Below are 22,418 nucleotides of genomic sequence, written 5' to 3' on the forward strand. Positions count from 1 at the left end.
AACACCAACTGCTCTTGCAGCAGGCTATGCTGAAGTCCTTCTGCAATATAATCCATGAGTAATTTCCCTCTTCAATTTTAACCATGGGGCTCTGCTGCATGACAACATTCCTGGTCCACCTACACAGTGCCTAAGTCTGTGCTTGATCTGGAGGGCAAGTGGAGCCTTGTTATCCATCCTAAGCCTATGGCCTTAGGTCTGGCAGCACAGTTTGGTTGCATCCTGTGAGTATGAATGGCTTGACTTTCTCTCTCAATGTACCTCTAGGCTCACCTACAGCCTGCACTGAGACAGGGCTTGCATCATTCAGTGAGGATGTTGGGGAAATGGAAGCTTCAGTCCAGGCTTAAAATATAGTGTTAGTGTACCTCTGGAAGATTCTGGAATTAATAATTAACTTTGTTGCAAAGATAAGGCTCTTTGTAAACATGTTGACATAAGTCACTATAAAAACCATATAGCATATATTATAGGGTAGGATATCTATATTCTATATGGATAGGACAAATGAAGCAAAAACTACTTCCTGTCCATGGTCTGTTTCCTAGCTGGAGAACCAATGACTTTCAATCCAAGCATGAAGCAGATCATCTATAGTAAAAAAAGTGGGAAGAAAAGCAGTGTCCCTCTGTCTTTGAATGCCAGCTAACAAGACTGAACAACTCCCTTCTCTGTCACTTTCTTTAATTTTTTTAAGCTTGGTGCTTCTTCCATTCTGTTTCATACATAGTTGCATTCCACGTGAAATGGCTCTCTTAGTTGCTAGGCAATCAAGCTAAAGGATTATCATGACTATGTTAGAATTAATACAACAGTTCCTGTTAAAAAGTCTCTATGGAAGCAGGAATCTTCAGTTATTGCCATAGGAGGATTTGTTTTGGTAGTTGTTAATGCAGAGCTACAAAACTTACACACGTGAATAGTTAATGAGTATTAATCAACACTGATTTTCAAATAACATTTGCTAGAGATGAATAAAGTTTCTCAGCTATCACAACTCTGAAGGTACTTTCTTATAAAAGAAGAGATAAGCAGCACTGAAGAAGTTGCTGTGGGATTGCATTAGCTAAACTGACACCAGGCCTTTTTTAAACTGACACAGAAGTTGCACCTGTGTAAGAAGGTTAATAAAATCATGCATCTAGGTAACTGGATGAAAATAAAGCATAGATGTGTATTTGTGACATGTGTCTAATAAAGCTTTGTATGGAGCTCTATCACTGTAGTAAACAGAGTCACTTGTTTGTACCAGAGGCTTGACAATAGTTTAAATTTATTTGAAACAATTTAGCTGAACATATATGTACAATCTCCTTGTGCAGGTGCTCATTGATTTATCATTATCTTATATAAAAATAAATGAAACCTCCAACCAACTTATGTTGTTATTAGTAAACAATCTCTGTATGCAAACACATAATTTAAAGCTCTTCTGTACATAGCAATTGACAAACCTTAAGTAGTTAAAGCAAGTGGAAGACACTTTGGATGCAGGAACTCTCCAGTCACCTACTCGGAAGCGTATGCACGACTCTATTGACATCTTGTCCTAATAAGCACCAAAGCGTGGTAGTCTCCAAGCCTTCTGGGGGATGCATACAGCCTATTAACCCTTTATCCAAACTTTTGTAGTAATTACACATCCAATAATTTGGACTGGTTACAATTCATTGTTCCCTGTAGCATTATAATGGTATAATTAATAACATTTAGCAAATTATGACTGAATCCACAGGTTATTTCTCTCAGCTGTGGTGGGGCCCTTGAGAGGGCATAAAAAGCAGAAAGATCCCACTTTTCTATCCCCCAGGTTTTATGTAACCACACATCCAGTGTTTGTTCCCCTTCCCCGCCCACCTTTTTTTTTTTTTTTTTAGGACTGCACTCTGACCTGTGTTACTTTTTATCTGTTTTTCAGAGCAGCTGAATTGCAGCTGGGTGAAGAGTTACCTAAGGCAGTGAGAGTAAAGGTGACTTTCCCAATGTGATACAAGCCCCTTATTGTTTGGTGCCTCTGTCCTTGTGGCTGTGCAGCTCCCCTTCAGACCAGGCTTCAGCCACCATCAGCATTTTGCACTTCTGATAGATTCAGAGATTTCAGAGGAGGAGCAAATCAGTGCTCTGTGTGGCCTTTTGTACAGCACCACTCATAAAATGTCACCAAACCGCTGAGTTAAGCATGTTTTCCATTTAGTGATGGCTCTTAGGACACTGAATGAAGATTAGATTGACAAACTGAGCTGACTTATGTGGTTTCATTGAGCAACCCAAAAGGACGGACATATCTCAGAGGGAAGGCAACACCTTTTCCTCCAACTGGCAATAGTGTGATAGCAAGCAGCAAATCAAGTTAATCATAAACACAGCCCAAACAAGTAGCAGAAAGCTCTCGAGGCTGATATTTGGCCTTACTGTGATAAACAGAAGCACCTCTGCCAGATGATTTTTTCCTCAGGTAGTCATTCTACTGAGATGTCCTTTATTTGTGGGCAGGACCTCTCTGGTTTCAGTGTTTCTTGCATTTTGGGGGGAAACCCCATGAGTCAGAAATTGACAATGTAACTTCTAAATTTAACAAAGAGCTTTTTTGTTTGCCTTCAAACTTGTGGCAAGATTTTTCTTCCCTTTACATAACTGCATTAATTTAAAAGAGATGGATTAAATTGGTAGCCTGAAATGGACTGTGCCTGTTGACAGCTGCTTACTCAGTCCTTGGAACTCTCAACATGTCAAAGAGAAAATACCCCCAGCAAACATTTTCTGTTTTAAATTAGACTAAGTGAGACTAGATGAGACTGAGACAGTATTTACCCCTAGCTGCTGTCACCTAAGTTGTTCTTTCTCCCTATGGCATTTGCATGTAAACCCAGTTAAGCAGGAACTCTTTGGGACCTTGTTTATGTGCCAGCTCGGTAGAGGCATGTCAAAACCAAAAGTGGATAGGTAACAGTTGTCTATAGTTACATGGGCTATGAATTGCATTAGTTAATTTCCCACAAGCTCAAAGCATAGTTATAGTGCTGGTATTAATGGTAAAGCCAAACTGGTCTTTTTTTGACAATATCGACCAGGCCCTATTACAACTAAGAGCCCTCAATGAGATGTTTGGTTAACAAGAGAAGACTGAAGGAAGGGAGAAGGTCATAACATGTTGCATCAGCCAGTTTTACAGTGGGGGAGAAGTGGGAGAGAATATATGCATCACTGATTCTTGACTTGGTTCACACCAAACTTTCAGAATTCTCCAAATGTTAACAGAAGACTATGCTATCCATTTCAAAAGGCAACAGTGAGAAAATCTTCTTGTCTTGTTGCAGCAGGGACTAGTGCCTCCACATCTGGCTTGTACAGAAATGCCTGTATGGAGCCCTTTAGCAAGTTTTATCAAAGGTCGAAATGGGTGTTTGGTGTTTTTGGAAATGGTGCTTTCATCCCAATAGCATTTATGATGCCCAGCATCAAATAAGAGAAAATTATTCTACTTTCTGTGAGTCTGCTGCTCTGCTTATACCTGGCCACCTTTAAATTGATTTATTGTTATTGATTAATATTCATGCAACATATAAATAACATGTAATGCTTTCACCTGTTGCACTCTTTTAATACCTTTTTTCCTGTTGGTCCCTAATTTCTGCTAGAGGCTGATTTGAAAATGCTGGCAACATCAACTCAGTTTTACAAAGACAGAAACTCAAAGCATGTTTGAAATATTTTTGTTAATTCTGAAAGTTACTGTGGAGTGATGGATGAGTGGTATCCAGTGTGATTATTTTCTTCAGGGAAATCAACCTAAACTTTGACATAATTTGGGCACTCTCATGATAATGAAAATCAGTAGTGTGTGAAAAACAGATATTGAAATCTTAGGGACACAGGCATTTTGTGAAAGAATAGCAAAGTATATAATGTGGAAAAGGCTGAAGATCATAGAGAATAGTTCCCACTGCTAATGATCACAATTCTGTGCGAAAAACAAGAGAGGTATCAGCCATTTTCTTCTTATAATCTTCATCAAATTTCTCATTCTGTGCCACAGTGAAATAATTCTTCCAGTCCCCAACAGCCCCTAAAAAAAAGTAAAGCAAAAATAGAAAAAAGATTAACCTACCAGTATTTTCTGAAGCCCATTAGCCATGACTCACTAGATACTTGTACTTCAAGGCTTATTTCAGAACAGAATGACAACCAGGAAGACAGAGCTGATGCCAGTAACAAACCTCAGTACCTTTTCTCATGAATGGGGAAATGGAGTGATCCATTACTCCCTGAAACTCCTTAGTGTAGTTTGCCATGGGATTTTCCTTCATTATCTCAAATGAAGTGTTATAGAGTATCTTGTTTATAAGCTCCTCATTCATGTCCTTCTCCAGGAACTTCATAATCTTTTTAATTTCTTGTTTTGGGTTCTGCAGAGAGAATAACGTGGGGTAAGATACAGAGCCAAGAAAAGCAAAGAAATAATAATTAAAATAGTTAAAGTTACAATTGTCAGGGTGAGATGATAATGTTATCTGAAGATTTACTGATACAGTTGGCATTTTAATAGAAAACGGTTGATCACAGGCAGTATCTACTGGGCTTCCAGTTTTTAGAGTTCTGTAAGCATACATTCAACCTTTTACCTCCTTCATATCTTCATAGAAGAGGTAGAGAATACGGTGCTTATCTTTTGCCTTCCACCATCCTTTTACATGGTCATACCAGGAACCCCAGAGCACTGAAAAAGGAGTAACATCATCATCAGCTATAAGTGTCCAAACTGTCTTTAGGTATCTGTAGCACTCGTTTCCCTCATACCTAGTGTCTGGGAATTTCCCAGCTGGTTTTGAATCACTGTGGCCATGACTGCTGTGCCCTGTGCTTATCACAACATTCACGCTATTAATCTCTTAGGCGTGTGGATGCTCAGAGCAGGATTCATGTGTAACTGTAGAGGGCAACAAATGCAGATGCTTACTCCTGAATGAAAAATTTGAGTTGCCTTTACAGTTGACAGAGAGAAACAGACATTTCCAGAGTGATTCATCTGGTCGGCTGGACAAGACTGTTTTCAACTGCCCCTGCTTTGAGTAGGGAGTTGCACCAGATGGACACTAAAGGTCTCTTCCAACTTGCATTATTCTGTGATTTTAACTTGTTTAAATATTTGGTATGCTATCAGAAGTGCCTGTTTCTCTCCAGCAAGCATCAAAGTGACAAGCTTGTACAGAGCTAGCTAAGTGCTATATCTCTGCAGTGGGATAGATGGCTCCCAAGCAAAAGTGGTCAAACACAAGACATTAGGTGTCCTTTAGACATGAGACAATCATGCTGGTCCACACAGTGATGTTTCTAGACCTAGATGGTGGCAGAAATATTGAGGACCTATGGAAGCTTTACTGACCAAAATTGCAAACTGCCATCCACCTAAGCAGGTCTTATTTCCTGGATATTAACATCTTCATTAGGAAGGGAAGAATCAGCACCTGGGTTTGCCTTTCTTTAGCTAAATCACTGACTTTGTTCAGATGCCCAATTTTTATACAGATGAATTTGGGTAAAAAGACTCCCTTAACTCAAATTCACAATGCACATTTCCACACAAAATTAAACCTTGGTTGCCTGTATATCAGGCTAGAGTAAGACCAATTAAACCACTGCTCCTTCCTAGCTGGCTTCCAAGTAGTTTCTTTTAACCTCAGAGAGAAGAGATTAAGCCTAAAATTTGTCACATATATTTCTGAATGATAATAGAATAGGGAGTAGCATGGTTTGGTTTGGTTTGGTTCTTTTTCAAAATGGGAATGTAAAGATAGAATTAATCCTTTAGGTACTAATAAACACCCAAGACTGAAGATAAATTACTACTCAAACATCTTCAGTAGATATTCTTGTGTAGAGTGTCAGCACTGGCTTTCAAACCATAGCTGAAATAAAAAATCAATGTCATGCATTTCTTAGATGAACAAAATCTCTTATGCAATTTATTGCAGTTCATCACCTTTTCCGGTCATGAATTTCTCCACAAACTCCTCCCAAGTTCCTGGGTCAGGCAATCCTTTATTCATTCTGTGGAAATGGTAGTATGACACCAGGTTGTCTTTTGCATTTCTTGCCACATAGATGACCTTTATTGATATGAAAAGACAGAGAGAGAAAAAAAATAACTTACACATGCTTATGTAGATGTTGAGCATCTCCTGAAGTTTTCTCTTGAAGCCTGATGACAGAGATTTTAAGATATTTTGCTTTGAAATTGCCATTTTCTGAAATCCAGTGCAGGTAATTGGTCATGGCTTCTGTAATTCACGTATGCTTTACACATTAAAGTGAAAATATTTGAGGAGACCTGTAGGTTCTTTGCAGGTGAAGCAGAATTGATTCCTACCTCTTCAGCCTTACCTTACAGTTTTGTTCCCAGAAGGAGGGAGGCACCAGCTGCACAGGGAGATGAGTTTTTATTGTTCGTGGAGAAGGCATAGCTTCAGCTAACTCCAGGCCTGTGGGATGTTTCATTATGAGATGCGACTTGTTGTCTACATTGCACTAGCTCCTCTTTGCTGTTCTCATATGTGGGATTTTGAGCAGTTCACCTTGCAACAATCATTCATCTCCAAAGCACACAGCAGTGTAACATGCATATCATTGCATTAGCATGCTCAGTGTTTCTAGAGAATTTTTTACCTAAGTATTTAAGGAAGAAAGAGGGAACACTGATTCATATCTTCTTGCTTTCTTGGGCCCATGTCTAACCTCTGCTTTCCAGGGTGTAACAATTAGTACTAATTCATATTCACCCAACCAAAGTATTTTCTTTGCAATAATTAGTGATCTCTTTTCATTTTGCAGATAATGCATTTTTATTTCTTTCTAGGATACAAGAACAGACTGGCTGACTAGACTTTGTGGAGTGGAGAGCATGTGAAGAGAAACTAGGAAAACGATGGACAGTGGATTTTGAGTAGCTATGGTTTTATGGGAGTACTTGGAAATATGTGGTGATATGTGGAGAGATGTTTTGCCCTCCCTCCCTTCTTCTTAAACATCTATCATGACCTCTATTATTTGTTTTTCCTATCATCATCTATCATCCTCTGTCATCCTCTATCATATTTTTGTCTCTGTGTCAACACAGTCTAGCTTAGAAGAGAAAAAGTAGCACTTCTGCTGCAGAGTTAGTAAAACTTTTCGGCTTCAAATGTAACAAGAGTCTGTCTTAAAGATTTGTGTGGAACAGGAGCCCTTGCTGGGGGAAGATTCTTTATGGGAAACTGTCTTTGCAAAATAGTCAGGCCTGCTGATTGCCTGAAGGCCCTATAACTTGTTTAGATTACTATACTCTAGAATCTAACAGCAGTTACTCAAAACAGTAGCAAAACCACTGAAAACATTATCCATCTTTTGGGATCACATCCATGACATGGGTTTCTCTTCCATACACCCCCTAATCAGAGAATAGGGTTCAGTTGCCCCCAAAATGCCATTTTATGCGTATCTGCTTCTGGTTTTGGTACTGTGGAGTATCAACCACAGCTTTCAGAGGCTGCTCCAGAATAGCAAGGTCTTCAGCAGTGCCTGAGTCACATCTACCAGCCTTGCATCAGCTTGAGTACCATTAGGTGTTTACGTTAATGCAACTGAACTGGTACCTAATACCAAGGACAGTGCATAGTTCTGTGACAAAGCAAGTGGGACCTTTCCCAGGAAACTTGTGACATTAGTAGTGGGTGCATCTTTTGTTTCATATACAAATCTATTTGTTTTATATTCACCTGAGTATCTCGCAGATGGAGGCTCTTGGATATTCCACTCAAGGAAAGGATGGCGTCTGTAAGTAGTGTCGCGTCTACACTTCTCAACATCTCCATTTTGTTGGATCATATCCACTATCTCCTGTGTCCATGTGGTACCTGAAAGTGTGAGTGTTTAGAGGTTTCCCTCAGGGATAGTCAGAAGTCTGGACTTCATATTAAAGAAGCAAAGAACAGCACAGAAGGTGATGGAAAAAATGAAAAGAGTGAATAATTGAGGAATAGTGCATAATGAGTAATACAAAGGTCATTCCCAAAGCATGATATCAGGGATTCCCTTTTAGATAGGCTTCTTCTTGCCAACTCAAATAGCCTCCAACTCCACATCTGTAATGAAACAAGCTCTAGAATAAACACATAATTATTTGGAGATTGTATTATTTGTAGAGACGAATTTCCTCCTTTCAGTTTTCATACCTCACAAAAATCCAGGTATATCAATATTTCTTTTAATCCTGAATTTGACTGAAAACATGAATTGCCTGAACTTTGAGTGAGTAAAAGTTCCATACCATTTGAAAATATAAAAAAGCAGCAGTATTTTCAAAGTTCCCATTTGAAATGCTCTGATGGAGTTCAGTACGTTTCCCCTGTCTGAGCCACGGTAACAGCTTGTTAGAGTTACAGTGTTGTGTCTCTCCTGTGCCTCTTCTCCTTATAGCCATGATCACTGGGTTAACCATGTCTTCTCTAAGGTATTGTGGCAAGTCAGTTAGAGAACAGGCTAAGGGATCACTTGGAAAGCAATGTGGGCAGGAAACTCAGCCCTTCTTAAAATGCTTGAATTGCACGTCTCTGACAGATAAAACATGATGTTAAATGGACTCATAACTTTTTTTCTTTTCAGTTCAATGTCTGAGAGGCTTTAATCCAGGATGGATAATATAATGTGCTTTTGCTTTCAGTATGTAGGAAATAAATTACAAGTTTTCAGTGTTGTCGGATTTTTGTGTGTGTAATAACGTTTGTTGGTTTTTGTTCTACTGAAAAAAACTTTTAAAAATTCTTGCTAATTCATTATTTTTTATGACCATCAAATGTTCCTGAATCTGTTCCAGAATCCTCTAAACTGTACATGCTTTTCTTCATAGAGGATTAATATTGATGCTTGTTATTCATTGTTTTCCTGTGTAGTAAACATAAAAGGTCTGATCAAGAGGAGAAATAGTAATGAGGTTGAAGTGGCCAATCACTAAATAAAATATCAGATAGCTAATATTAATGGTGGGTATTGTATTTTATTTTATTGGCTGAAATTACCAAGTGAATTTGGTTATTTCCTTAAAATAATAAAATAATGCTGGTTTAAACATGGAGTCATTCCACAAATATATAATACAATCCGTAGTTCTTCACTCTGTTTCTATTATTGCACAGTAATGATGACTTTTTACTAGGCTTTGTTCAATCATTAACTATATGTAGAAAACTTTTATTGTTGCCATTCATATATATGTTAATTATCTAAATCAAAGCAAACATTTACATGTAGGTAATTAGACTTTGACCATTTGAACTTTAATAAAAATAGGTGGTTGTTACTTTTGCCAAAGAAGTCAGAAGTTACTAGTCACAGCTGACAGAGCTTCATGCCTTTAAAATATGCCTGGTTGGGGATTAAACAAATATTAGACACAACAGAAAAACATAATCTTCAATTCCAACAATAAGTACTATCCCAAATTTATCCTGTGTGCTACCCACACCAACCTGCTTTTGCATAGGTTGCGATGAGCAGATCATCAGGTCTGGCTTTGAACCTCCGCACTTTGTCATACGAGCTGTATATTCGTTCTGTGAAAGCAATACCTTCCATTTCCATTAGCTCAGCTCGGGACACTACTGGGTTCAGACTCAAATCTTCCATTTTATCCAGAGCCATTGAGCACTGCATGAAGCAAGAAAGGCTTGGAATTAATGTGGTTGCTCTGAGAAAAAAATCTAAATGTACTCATCTGTGCTTGAGGTCTCTTTTATCGACTGAGTTCCATGTCCTCTCATTTCTTTGGCTATGATTTGGCTTATCTGGATCCATATACAGGCTGCTTAAAGTTGGATCTAATTTTCAGAAATGTTTGGTATATTGCTGATGGTGGTTCTCAGCATCTCTAAAAATCACTCTATTTACTCAGATACAAAAAGAGAAAAAAAAGCCATTATCCCCACCTTTAGACATTTTACTAAACATATTTACACAAAATTCTGACTACAAGTATATGGCCTTTGAATGGCAAGGAAAAGTAATCAGAGGTGTGATTCAGCAGAAGGCAGAGCATAAGAGTTCCCACCCCTCCCTTAAAGAAAATAAACAGAAACACCTGCTAACACCCTTTGGGCCTCATACTCACAAAAATATTTGCAGAGCTTTTTTGTGATTTGTTCCTGGAGCTTTTCACTCTAAGAGCTCTTTGCTCTTTACTGAAATTTGTCGCAGATAAATAATCTGAGCTAAGTAGGACATTAACTAGAGGTTGTTAGACTTTAATTATTTCATTCGATCTAGTTAAATCTACTACCTGTTGTATGGTTTTACCGTAACTAGTTATTCAACAAGGCCAAGTGCAAGATCCTGCACATGGGTTGGGGCAGTCCCAAGCACAAATACAGGCTGGGTGGAGAATGAGCAGCCTGGAGGAGAAGAACTTGGGGGTGATAGTGGACGAGAAGCTCAACATGAGCTGGCAGTGTGTCCTTGCAGCCCAGAAAGCCAAACCTGTCCTGGGCTGCATCAAAAGAAGCATGGGCAGCAGGTCAAGGGAGGTAATTCTCCCCCTTTACTTGGCTCTCGTGAGACCCCACCTGGAGTACTTTGTCCAGTTCTCGAGCCCCAAGGACATGCAGCTCCTGGAGACAGTCCAGAGGAGTGCAATGAAGATGATCAGAGGGCTGGAGCACCTTTCCTATGAGTACAGGCTGAGAGAGTTTGGGCTGGAGAACAGAAGTTTCTGGAGGGACCCCATAGCTGCCTTCCAATACCTGAGGGGGCCTAAAGAAAAATTGGGAAGGGACTTTTACAAGGACTTGTAGCAAGGGGACCAGGGGCAATGGATTCAAACTGGAAGAAGAGAGATTTGGGTTAGACGTTAGGCAGAAATTCTTTAGTGTGAGGGTGGTGATGCACTGGAATAGGTTGCCCAGGGAAGCTGTGGTGGCCCCATCCCTGACAGTGTTCAAGAGCAGGTTGGGTGGGGCTTTGAGCAACCTGGTCCAGTGGGAGGTGTCCCTGCCCATGAAGTGGGGTTTAAATCTAGATGATCTTTAAGGTCCCTTCCAACCCACACCATTCTGTGATTCTGTGATGATTTCTGCCAAGGAGACCTCTTCTTAGCCATAATCTTCAGAGTGCCAGAATAAAGGAAAGTCAGAGGAAAGTTCTGCTTAAGGGGAAGCTGTAGAAATAATCTCAATTAAAAATATCAACCAGAAAAGAGAAAAGACATTTCCATCCAAACTGCAAACATTGCCAAAATATTTCCTTTTGTTTCCCTGTTTACTCACACCTGATTTCGCACAGATTCAGTTGAGCAGAGAAGTTGGGTTGGTGGCTGAGCAGTGAACCCAGAAATTAAAAAAAAGAAAGAAAAATATACTTACCAGAGAATTTTTCCTGCTTGAATGTCTTCAGTCCTTGGCTGTATTGTTGACTGTGCACCAACATAGATTTTCAGGTGCGTGTAGCATGAAAGCTTGGGTGGAGTTTCTGTTCCTCCTATGAGTGTGAGGAGAGCAAAGGGGGAGGTACTCAGCAGCCAACAGATGAACAGTTTCTCTGGTTTGGTTTGTGAACACCTTTTTTTATCCTGTGAAGGAAAAACTCCTTGAATTCTCATCTAAACTATGATTCTTTATTGGCAACAACATTAAATATCCATCAGTAGCTCCAGCAAGATTATTTAAACTTGTCTCTCTCATTGTCAACAGTCTTGGAATAATTAATTTCTGTACTAATATCTGACATAAATTTCAAACTAGTTTATTATTTGTTGATACCTAAGATCAACAAGAACGAATGAATGAAGAGCAACTTAGATACTGCACCATGCTCATTTGATAGATGTCTAAGGGTTTGTTTCATTGCTGCAGTCAGCCATTTAAGTTTACTAGCGCTTTCTAGGTCGGTTCACTTCTTAATTAGCTTGGCATTATTGAGTTAGGGATCCCTACATGTTTGGTAATGTTGTCTTATAAGATTTAGTCCATGCCTATCTTTAAATCTGTATGAGATACTGGGAGTGATAATGACAGCCCAAGACCAGCCACATACAGCATAATAATATTGGCTGCCAAAACAATGCCATTGACACTGTCATATCTGGTTCCCAGCAGTTGCAGTAGTCCTGAAATGTTTGCTTGCACCAGGAAAACTGGGCAAAAGGTAGGCCACTGCAGCTGAACTCAAACAAGTTTGAATGGTTTGTGTTCATAAAGGAAATTCTGAAACAGTCTTGCTATCAGGCATTGCTTCTGTCTTCCCTTGAAGACATGTAAGCACTGTGACTACTCAGGGTCCTTTCTGTCATCCTTTTGATGGTCTGGCAACATGTGTATCTAAATGGATTTCTGTTGTGTCATTAAAAAAAATAAATTTCATATATCCTAATCAAATGAGGATGTAGCCATCCTTGCAGTGATCCTACCCTCATATAGAGAGTTCCTCGGCAAGACCAGCGGAGTCTAGAAAGCGATTCAGCTGACCAAATGTGCACTGACTTGCTCTGCAGAGTCCATGAACTGTAGGTATTAGCTTTCCATTGACTGTGGGAGAAGCACAGACATGTAGCTTGCAAAGTCTCACATTTTAAGGCACAGGTGGGAAGTGTGGGTGTTCTGCCCCGGGGGTGAGCTGTGGAGTGAGAATGAGCCAATGCAGTGCACTTCTGCATTTCCGTAAGAAAGGCCTGACAACAAATGGCTTAATAAAACAACTGTTCTAATAAGAGAGAATAGGAAGAGGGATATAGATAGTGACTAAATCTTATGGCCCTTCAAATGCTTGGAACTTTGTGCAGCATCAGATGGAGCCCGGGTGGATTTTTCTCAGGGCATGCTGAGCAGGTCCTGTCTGTGGTGAGAAACTCCTCCTTTTTTTTTGTCATTCAAGCTTTATATAGTTTTATTACAAGAAAATAACTCTGTTAATGAAGGATGTTCACAGGAGAACTTCTTGGTCCCTGCAGGCTCCTGTTACAGTGAGCTGGCTGACTTTATCCTGCTGACAAGGGATCTGTGCAGCACAGCACAGGCTGCGCCTACTCAGGTTAACTGTGACCTACAGTGGTCTCTGGGTCAGGATTGCCACCTTCCAGCCTTTGGTCCACGAACAGGCAATTACTTTACTCACACAACTCACAGCATGGAGGTAGTGGGTCTCTGTTGACGGACTGTGGAAGTCAGTGAATTGGTTCAGTGCTCCTTGTACAATTTCAGGAGAAGTTTCCAAAGAATAGGGAAAAACAAAACAAAAACAGAACCAAGAAACAGAGAGAACTGCTTGGTTAGCTTTAATTCAACCACTTTATCTTTTTCTGGCTCTGTGATCAGGAGACTAGCAACACCAGAACTAACAAAAACACAGAACAAGTAGAGAGAGTACGGTTAAGCAATAATATTTCTTCCTCTTTTTGTGGATTGTGTTGATGTTTGCTTTTTTTTTTAATGTGAGCATTACTTTCAAGTTTGGTCATGGGAGTATTTGCCATATTTTTCTCAGTATTGACCCTTGCCGTTTCTGTTTGTCCTTCTCACACCTCCATCTGGCAGTTCATTTGCTGGTTTGAAATGGTATTCACCCCCGTTTCAGTTTCACAACCATCCTGATAACGCAGTAATCCTTGAATCACATCAGCTGGTGTGTCTGAACAAAGAAAAATGCAAGAGCTGCTTATTGAATGATTCTCTTTTATTGTAGCTGTGAACCTGAGTAGCCTGTGAACAGCACACCGTGCCAGATAAGCTGGAGTGAGGTCAAAAACCACTGCCTGCAGTTTTAAAATTGCTTTCAAAGTTGGCAACTGGGGATGAATTTCTCCTGTTGTGAAATAGGGAGGTGAGAGGTGAACTGGTCAGCCCAGGAACTGAGTTTCTGAGCTGGAATCATGGTTTACTGGACCACACTAAAATAAAAACTAGGCATTCTCTGCAAAGAGCTTCCTCCAGCTTTCCGCTGACCTTTGCCTGAATGCAAACTGCTGGCAGGTGTTTCCTCATGTAAAACACACTAGGTTTATTATATAAATTGTTTTTTTGTTTGTTTGTTTGGTTTTTTGTTTGTTTGTTTTTAATATTAACTTGGTTGAAAACACTGATTTTTATCTGGAATGGAAAGCTACAGGACACTCAACAGGAATAATAAAGGGAAGAGACTGCTGGGTGCTCATAGCATGGAGACGAAGTGACTGCGGATCAGGAATATGTTTATTTGTCCTCGGATATACCCTTGTGTGTTGGGGTAGTTTGTGTGAGGTTGTATAGTCACTGGGATTTGTGAAATCTGCATCTGATCAGCAAAGGAAGTACAAAGGGAGAGTTGAGTTACCTCTATGTTACTTTTGTCCTCATCTCATATCCTTAAGTGTACACATCTGTCTCTGTTTAGTAGTCAGGGTGAACCAAAAGCCAGAGAACAGAATTTCTTTCTATTACTCCCACCCATCCTTCTTGGGGAAGATAAAAGGGGAATAAGGAAGAGAGACTTAAAGACTGAAAGTTAAAACTAGAAAAACTTTAGTAGAATAGGGAAGGGATAGTAACACATGGGATAATAATGAATAATATACAAATATATATAAAACGTTATTTCAGTGGCTGCTGATAGAAGTGTCTGAAAGTCCCTTGTGGCAAAGCTGACTTGGAAAAGGGTCCGGAACTCTTACCAACAACTGCTGGAGTCAGATCCTGCAGAGCACATGGTGAGCTGAAGACAAAGAGCACAAGCATCTCTCAGAGATGTCTGCCCAACTAGCCAAGAAAGAAAGAATACCCTTGTCTCTAAATTGGAGAGCCATGGACTTGATAGATGGACTACTCAGTGGGTAAGGAAGTGGCTGAAAGGTGGCACTGAAAGAGTTGTGGTCAACAGCTTGATGTACAAGTGGAAACCTGTGATTAGTGGCGTTCCTTGCGGTCGGTACTGGGACTGGCACTGTTTAACAATTTTGTTGCTAACTTGGACAGTGGAATTGAGTGCACCCTCAGCAGGTTCACTGGTAACACCAAGCTGTGTGGCATGGTTGACACGCTGGAGGAAAGGGATGCCATCCAGAGGAACCTTGGCAGACTTGAGAGGTGGGGCCATGCCAACCTCATTAAGTTCAATGAGGCCAAATGTAAGATCCTGCACATGGGTTGAAGCAATCCCACACACAAATACAGGTTGGGTGGAGAATGGATCAAAGAAAGCCTGAAAGAGAAGGACTTGGGGGTGATGGTGGATGAGAAGCTCAACATGAGCCACCAATGTGTGCTTGCAGCCCAGAAAGCCAAGTGTGTCCTGGGATGCATCAAAAGAAGCATGACCAGCAGGTCAAGGGAGGTGATTCTCCCCCTCTACTGCACTTGTGTGATAACCACTTGAAATATCATGTCCAGTTCTGGGATCTCCAATGTATGAAGGACATGGAGCTGTTGGAACAAGTCCAGAGGAGGGCCATGAAGATGCTCAGAGAGCACCTCTCCTATGAGGACAGGCCGAGAGAGTTGGGAATGTCTAGCGTGGAGGAGAGAAGGCTCTGGGGAGAACTTATAGTGGCCTTCCAGTACCTGAAGGGGCTACAGGAAGATGGAGAGGGACTTTTTACAAATGTATGTTGTGATAGGACAAGAGGTAGTGGTTTCAAACTGAAAGAGGGTAGATTTACGTTAGATATTAGGAATAAATTCTTTACAATGAAGGTAGTGAGACACTGGAACAGGTTCCTCAGGGTACTTGTGGCTGTCCCCTCCCTGAAAGTGTTCAAGGCCAAGTTGGATGAGGCTTTGAGCAATGTGATCTAGTGATCTGCCCATGTCAAGGGGGGTTGGAACTAGATGGTCTCTTCCAACTCAAACATTCTATGATTTTATGATTTTCTGAAGGAGGAAGGGGTGGACCTTACCACCCTCCTGGCTTTTATAAAGTACAGCAAGAAATGGAAAGGAATACTGACCACTCTCTGTTCTGCCCCATGGGTCCCTTGGGGTCCTCTCTCTGCGTCCTTGTATTAATACCATAAATTTAGCCTGTGCCCCCTCAAACCACAACAACATAGTAAGCCAGTTAGTTTTCATTTATCACGATATGATAATTGTCTATGAGTCTCTCATTTACTTCCATGTAATATTCTCTTTTAAGCACACAGCAATTTATAACCACAACAGAGATGCTCAGGAATGTTATTGCACAAAGTAACCAAGTTGCTGGTGTGGCTGCTCAGAGCACTGGCTGCTAGCCTGGTCTGTGCCTGGGCTCGACTGCCTCCTCTCCTTGTTCATATGAGGATACAGCTTCTTTTTGTCACGGTGTCACCAGAGTTGTTTCAGGGATAAAGGCACATTTGTACTCTTTCCTTACATACTTTTACTGAGTGACACAAGCTTACTACTGTTTCTTCTAATTTTTTCTTGGTGGGAACTAAAAAGAGAAATGTAGGTCCTGGGGACCCTTGGGTATTTGGTGGATTCAGGTTCTCATTAATAAATGGTGCTGCTATGCTTCAGGGCTATCTATGCCCACACCATTCTTGACATTAACATGACTACGTAATATGAGCAGAAATGTTACTGACTAGAACACCTGAAGGAAGTTAATTAAAAATAAATGGCACAACAGAAGATTCAAAACTAGAAGAAAGCAGATCAATAAAGACACGGTTTTCTACTGTTAGTCCTCCAGACTCTGGAGTCTGGTCTATGTTGTGTTTTTCCTGTTCTTCAAGGGAGATTTATAAAATACCTTCTTTCATTCCTACTAAATATATCAGCTTTAGTTTTTCTAGTTTGAAAAAAAAGTATGCAAAGGGATTATCTAATAAAATGTTTCCAGTTACTATCTGAAGCTTTTAATGTTTAAAAAAATAATTAGTAGTACATTTCTTCCTAAAGATAATTCTACCATGAGATCTCTGGCAAAAGGTTCTGTTTTATTACCTAATGGAAAGACTTAACATTTATATATTAGCTGTTTTTGCTTTTCCTGCAATGAGTGTTTCAGGGATCATTTGTATATAGAGAAAGAACACTTGAAAGAATGCAGGTAACTCAAAATGTCTCTGAATGTGTATACATCAGATTTTAAAAGTATCTGACAGAAATATGTCTTGGCCAAGAAATCTGTCTCAGGCCTGTGGACATGGATAATAAACAAATTAAATTTCTAATTTTTATGTTGGATTTGAATCTTTTTGCATTTTAAATTTAATAAAGAATCACAGTAGGACTTTCAAATCGTGTTATAAAAAGTGTTGGTTTTTTTTGTTCTTTGCACAGGATCATACTTGAAGTAGGAGGATAAAGGCTACAAATCCTAAATCAGTATCAAGCACTATAATGTGGTTTTAATCTGATTTTCACTAGATTTTGCCTATATTTAGCTGTCTATATGATCTAGTGTACGACGTCTTATAAAGTTAAAACATTTGTTAAAATCTATACATTTGAGTGAAAGATTTTTTTCCTTATTAGGCTTAGTGTTTGTATTACATTTCTGTAAAACTCTAGTCTCCCTCTGCTGGACAGAACACTGTCTTTATTCCAAAAGATGTTAAAATCTTTTAAATTCAGCATTGCATTTGAAAACTCTTGAAATCCTGACATACTAACCTTAATTACGCATAAAAACAAACAAAAAAAAAGAGTAAAAAAGAGAAAAGAAAAAAAAAAAGCAATCCTGAGAATAAAAGATGCCTCTGGGCAAGTCAAGGTTTCACTTTCAGGCTTCTTGAATTTAAAGCTGTCTGTCTGCATTTGTCTCCCGGTGAGTGATATAAACTGACCTTAAACTATCAGTGGGTGAGCAACCTTAGGCAATGAAAGCTTTTGGTGTTGTGGGTCGCATCTAGAGTTAATCATAAGTATGTCCTGTCATAGACTCCCAGCTGTCACAGCCCATATGTTGTCAAGAACAATCCTGCAGGTATCTGTAAGATAGGAACAGTGCTACCAATCTCCTGATGGTTATTTAATGAATGTCTGGGTCGTAGACAGATACAGTTGAGATAATAATCACGGATATATGAATAAATACTAAGGGAAAGGTTGAGCAGAAACATGGAATGAAGGACCCTGAGGCTTTAATTTAGCAACACATTTAAGCACAATACCTAAGCGCAGTCCCTATCAGTAAAGTACTTATGTTCCATCACCATCACACTCCAGAAATTTCTTTGCTTTACGTATTCTCTCTCCAACAGAGTTTCCTGCTAGAGGAAGTGTTGAAAGCCAGAGTTCATATAACTCTGCCCGGCTCTACATATGTGGGAGTCACAGTCACATTAATATACAATCTTGTTACTGTGGGCCTCATAGCCAGGTGATAAAGTTTAATTGGACTCCTGCAGCTTTTCCTAAACGCTTTTCCCAAGAAAATATGCATATGAAGTGCTGCAGTGTCACTCTGTCAGTGACACTACATGCATTTGGCATTGTTTCTGGGAATTACTTTGTAGAAGTAAAAGGTCAGATAATTACTCCGCAGAATAACACCTTCCCACTTGTAAATGAGATTTGGTTTAGAGCCACAGGGGAAAACAGAAATTTGTAATAAACAGTTACAGAACCTGGTGCCCTTTATATATATATATATATGAAATGATGGAATTTACTTACAAACATAATTTAGCATGTTAATACATGACTCACAGCTGGCAGCAGACTCCACTTTGCTAGCAAGCTCAGTGTGGACGATGTTAATGCAGGCAGCACTGCTCAATATAGGTGGGATATAAGCTGTTCACATATCTCAGGGTTAAATTTAAACATGGGCGTAGCAAAAGTCTACAGTTGAGAACTTGGGAGCTCTGCTTAGGTTTAGGTACTTGAGACAGTTGCGTCCTTGTTTCCTTTCAAAGGAAGCTCCAGAATTTGTGCCACATGCTACAGGGGACTGGTCCACCAAGACCCCAGTTTGTGCTGTAATGAGCAACCAGAGGTGAAGACAGGTGTGGCCAGAGAGCAAATGTAAACAAAGATCCTATGGATTACAGACAACGGGTATGTGTCCAACTGTCCAGGCAGCAGGCCTGACGAGCAAGTGCTAACTGAACACTTACTGTCCTTTTCCTTGGAGCAGTGCTAAGTGGAAAAGTAATCTATTTTCTTCAGCCTTTCCTGTCAAACTGCCCTGTTAACTACCAAGTTACAGTAGGAAATAAATGCTTTTTAAAATACGCACTCCAAAAAATAATCCTATTTTGTCCATACTTTTGTATCAACAGATCCATATCCTAAAACTGGACCCAGGATTCTAGTTCTCCAAAACAGAAGTTGCCATTTATTGCATTTATGGATTTAAATACAAGATTCATGCCACAGTACTAGTGGGGGGTTCTTTTAGTGACAGTCTTGGTGAACAAATGTGAAAATATTTCCATTTCAGCCAAACATCTGCTTTGTAGCACAACTTCTTGTGAACACCTCTGCTTGCATCAAGTGAAGTTATTCAACAGGCTATTTGCATGATCTCCTTATTGAGCCTTCTTTGTGGATGTAAGCCAACCTTCTTTGAAAGAGACTTTGTGAACTGACATAATTTCATATCTGTCCTCTTCCAGCTGGAATTTCTTTCTGAGGCCTCAATGTGACCATTTATAGAGTGTTTGTACCACAGCAGCAGAACAAAACAGCATTTGCTCTTAAAGCCCTGTATGCACCTATATGTGTTCTATACCCCTTTCACAGGATGTGATTGAGACAAAATAGTTTCACTGCTTTGGATTCACTACTGTCATATGGATCCGCTGGGGCTACTGGCAACTGCAGCCTCCCTCTGAGAGAAACTAGGAAGCAAAACATAATCAGACTTGCACAATTATTTTTGCAATCATTTCCTAAGAAGAAACATGCACTTCTTTATTACAGCTAAAGACCGAAGATCGAAAATTTAATTCTTGGCTTTACTGGTGTCAGAGAAGGATGCTCAAGTGATACTCTGTGGTACTTCAGGCACTAAAACATCTTGACCTTTCATCTGGAAAAATTAAATGGAGTTTTGCTTAAGTGGCACATCTGCTATTCAAGCTGGGACTTCATTGAATGCAGACTGCCATTCCCAGTAAAGAAGACATTTGCTTATCCAACCAAATTATAACTCCAGTTTTGTTTTTACAAACATCTGTTTGGAGACAGGAAAATGTCCCTGGAAGTAAAGCATCAGAAAGCAGCTTCAGAAATTTTCATGCAATGTTGAATTTGTCATCGTTAGCCAAGTTCCTTTATGAAATTCTGCAAATCCAACAATATTACCTCTTCTTGGTTCTGGGAAAACCTTATATGACTGCCTCAGAACTTAAAGAAAGAAATCTAGATGCTACAAACAAGCAAAACTTGGACATATATGCTATAATTTTTTTTTTCAGTAGAATAGGTCTGTGTGTCACAATTCTTGTTAGGTAGCAGAAAGAATGTTATATATGAAATAATTGAGCAAGAAGAAACTCCTATTAATAAGGCTTACATAAATGTCTTTCTTGGCAGTGGCTGTCTTTATGTATGTTTGTAAAAAGACCTTAGTCAGTTAAACAAGGTTTAGCAAGGGAAAGCAAAGCTGTGCAAATTTTTAGTAGTTTTTTTTAATGAGCATAAAAATTAAATTATTACCGCCAACATTCTATCAGGAACATTCATTAATGTAGAATCTGATACTCTTCCGAAATAAAGAAGTCTATGTGTTCCACTTGCCTGTGTGTTCTGATAAAGGAAGCCAGCTTTTATTTGCAATGGTGGCTCACTTAATGGTAGATGTTTTAAAGGTATTTTATGTATTTATTTCAAAAAGTCTATTCACATTGTCAATCACAAAGACATTTTGGGTGGTTGAAAATTCCCAGGGCTTTGGTTGAAAGAGAGTGAAGTCTGCACCCCTTCCCAGCCATATAACAAAAGAGCACCTTCACAGCTGGACCAGTAGCAGCAACAACTGGCATCCAGGCACCTACCTCACTGCCCTGCTGAGCTTGTCTGTTAGGGTGTTTGTGTAACTGAAGCAGGTGGGAATATTTAAGTGGAAAAATTGTCCTCTCCCTTTTAAAATATGCTTTTGGATTTTATTATCCTCTTGATAAAAATCTACTCAGAGTTTAGTGGATGTGTTCCTTCTTTCATTTGGGCACTCTTTGGGGGACCACGCCCTTCATATCAACAGAGTTGCTCAAGCATATAACTAGAAGAGTTGAACTAGGACTGATGGAGCATGTTGATGATGTCACGTAGCTTTTCTTCCCATGGGACAACGAATCAGTTAACCCACTTTCTTCAGGCAGCTGACATAAAAATAAATAGCAGTGTTCATATTTTCTGAAGAATTAACACCATTCTGAAGTGAATGACCTGTGTTTCAGTGTTGCATGGCAGGCTGGGGACTATTCTAATCCTTTTGGCAGCTTTAAAGGGGAAGAAGCTGTAACAGAACCATATAATAGAATGGTTTGGGTTGGAAGGGACCTTAAAGATCAAGTAGATCTAACCCCCCTTCATGGGCAAGGACACCTTCCACTAGACCAAGTTGCTCAAAGCCCCATCCAACCTGCCCTTGAACACTTCCAGGGATGGGGCTACCACAGCTTCCCTGGGCAACCTATTCCAGTGCCTCATCACCCTCACACTAAAGAATTTCTTCCTAATGTCTAACCTAAATCTCCCCTCTTCCAGTTTTAATCCATTATGCCTTGTCCTCTGGCTACAAGCCCTTGTAAGAAGTCCCTTCCCAACTTTCCTACAAGATACAATGGCAACAAAATGAAATCCTGAAGTGTCAAAATACTGTATTTCTACCATGGCAGCAGGAAGGGTCTTCATAGGGCACACATCACCAGTCTGTGGGTGCATTTCTTCTGTTCTTGTGTAACCCTTGTATAGTGGAAAGATTATTAGAAAAACATTTTCTGAACAGCTAATTTGTATTGGTCAAGTCTGACAAGTTGTCTTCTTATATCAGTGTACTACAAAGTATGAAGGACTTGCATAATTGAGTACGACACGGTTGAAAGTTTGTATTAAATGTCTGAGACAAGTTGGGCAGGAACTTCTCCATGATTTAGTAGCAGCTAGTTGCTTTGCCAGGTGTCAAGTGTCCCTTTGGATGTGTAAAACCATATGCATGGTATCAGCAGTCTTAGATGCAGCTGAATTGCCTTGGTGGGCATCTGCCTCTCTTCATTGACAAGTGGGGCAGCTAAAGCAAATAGTTTCCTAACATAGGTGTGTTTTCAAGTTCCTGAAGTCAGGCAAGCTAGATCCAGACTCTACTATGCCAACCAATAAAATGGATTCAGAGTTATACTTTTTAAGTGATGTCACCACAAGTCCATATATGGGGAATAGTGATCTGTATATGTAGAAACGAACAAAATTCTCCAGTCTAAATTTTTGTTGTCCAACCAAAAGTTGAACAGATGGTTTGAAAAAACTCCTGCCTAAATAGCCTCATTTCTAAAAGGT

At 39.8% G+C, this 22,418-nt stretch overlaps 2 protein-coding genes across 3 annotated transcripts in view; one reads left to right on the plus strand and one right to left on the minus strand.

Annotated features, from left to right (window-relative positions):
• SEPTIN10 (septin 10) overlaps positions 1-22,418 on the plus strand; it is a 963,730-nt gene that overhangs the window by 640,685 nt on the left and 300,627 nt on the right. The window lies entirely within an intron of this gene.
• On the minus strand, positions 1,257-11,475 carry SULT1C4 (sulfotransferase family 1C member 4). 2 transcript variants are annotated; one of them, XM_051616907.1, is made up of 9 exons: positions 11,385-11,461; positions 10,590-10,776; positions 9,501-9,678; positions 7,752-7,889; positions 6,382-6,479; positions 5,981-6,107; positions 4,623-4,717; positions 4,226-4,406; positions 1,257-4,066 (listed from the first exon to the last, which is right to left on the minus strand). In XM_051616907.1, the coding sequence occupies exons 3-9, from the start codon at positions 9,670-9,672 to the stop codon at positions 3,954-3,956; spliced, it is 924 nt and encodes a 307-aa protein (XP_051472867.1). In that variant the 5' UTR covers positions 9,673-9,678; positions 10,590-10,776; positions 11,385-11,461; the 3' UTR covers positions 1,257-3,953. The 2 variants fall into 2 exon arrangements, with proteins under 2 accessions (XP_051472867.1, XP_051472860.1); XM_051616900.1 differs by lacking the exon at positions 10,590-10,776 and having other exon boundaries at positions 11,385-11,475.

This window comes from Apus apus, chromosome 1 (assembly GCF_020740795.1).
Source record: "Apus apus isolate bApuApu2 chromosome 1, bApuApu2.pri.cur, whole genome shotgun sequence".
Classification (NCBI taxonomy): domain Eukaryota; kingdom Metazoa; phylum Chordata; class Aves; order Apodiformes; family Apodidae; genus Apus; species Apus apus.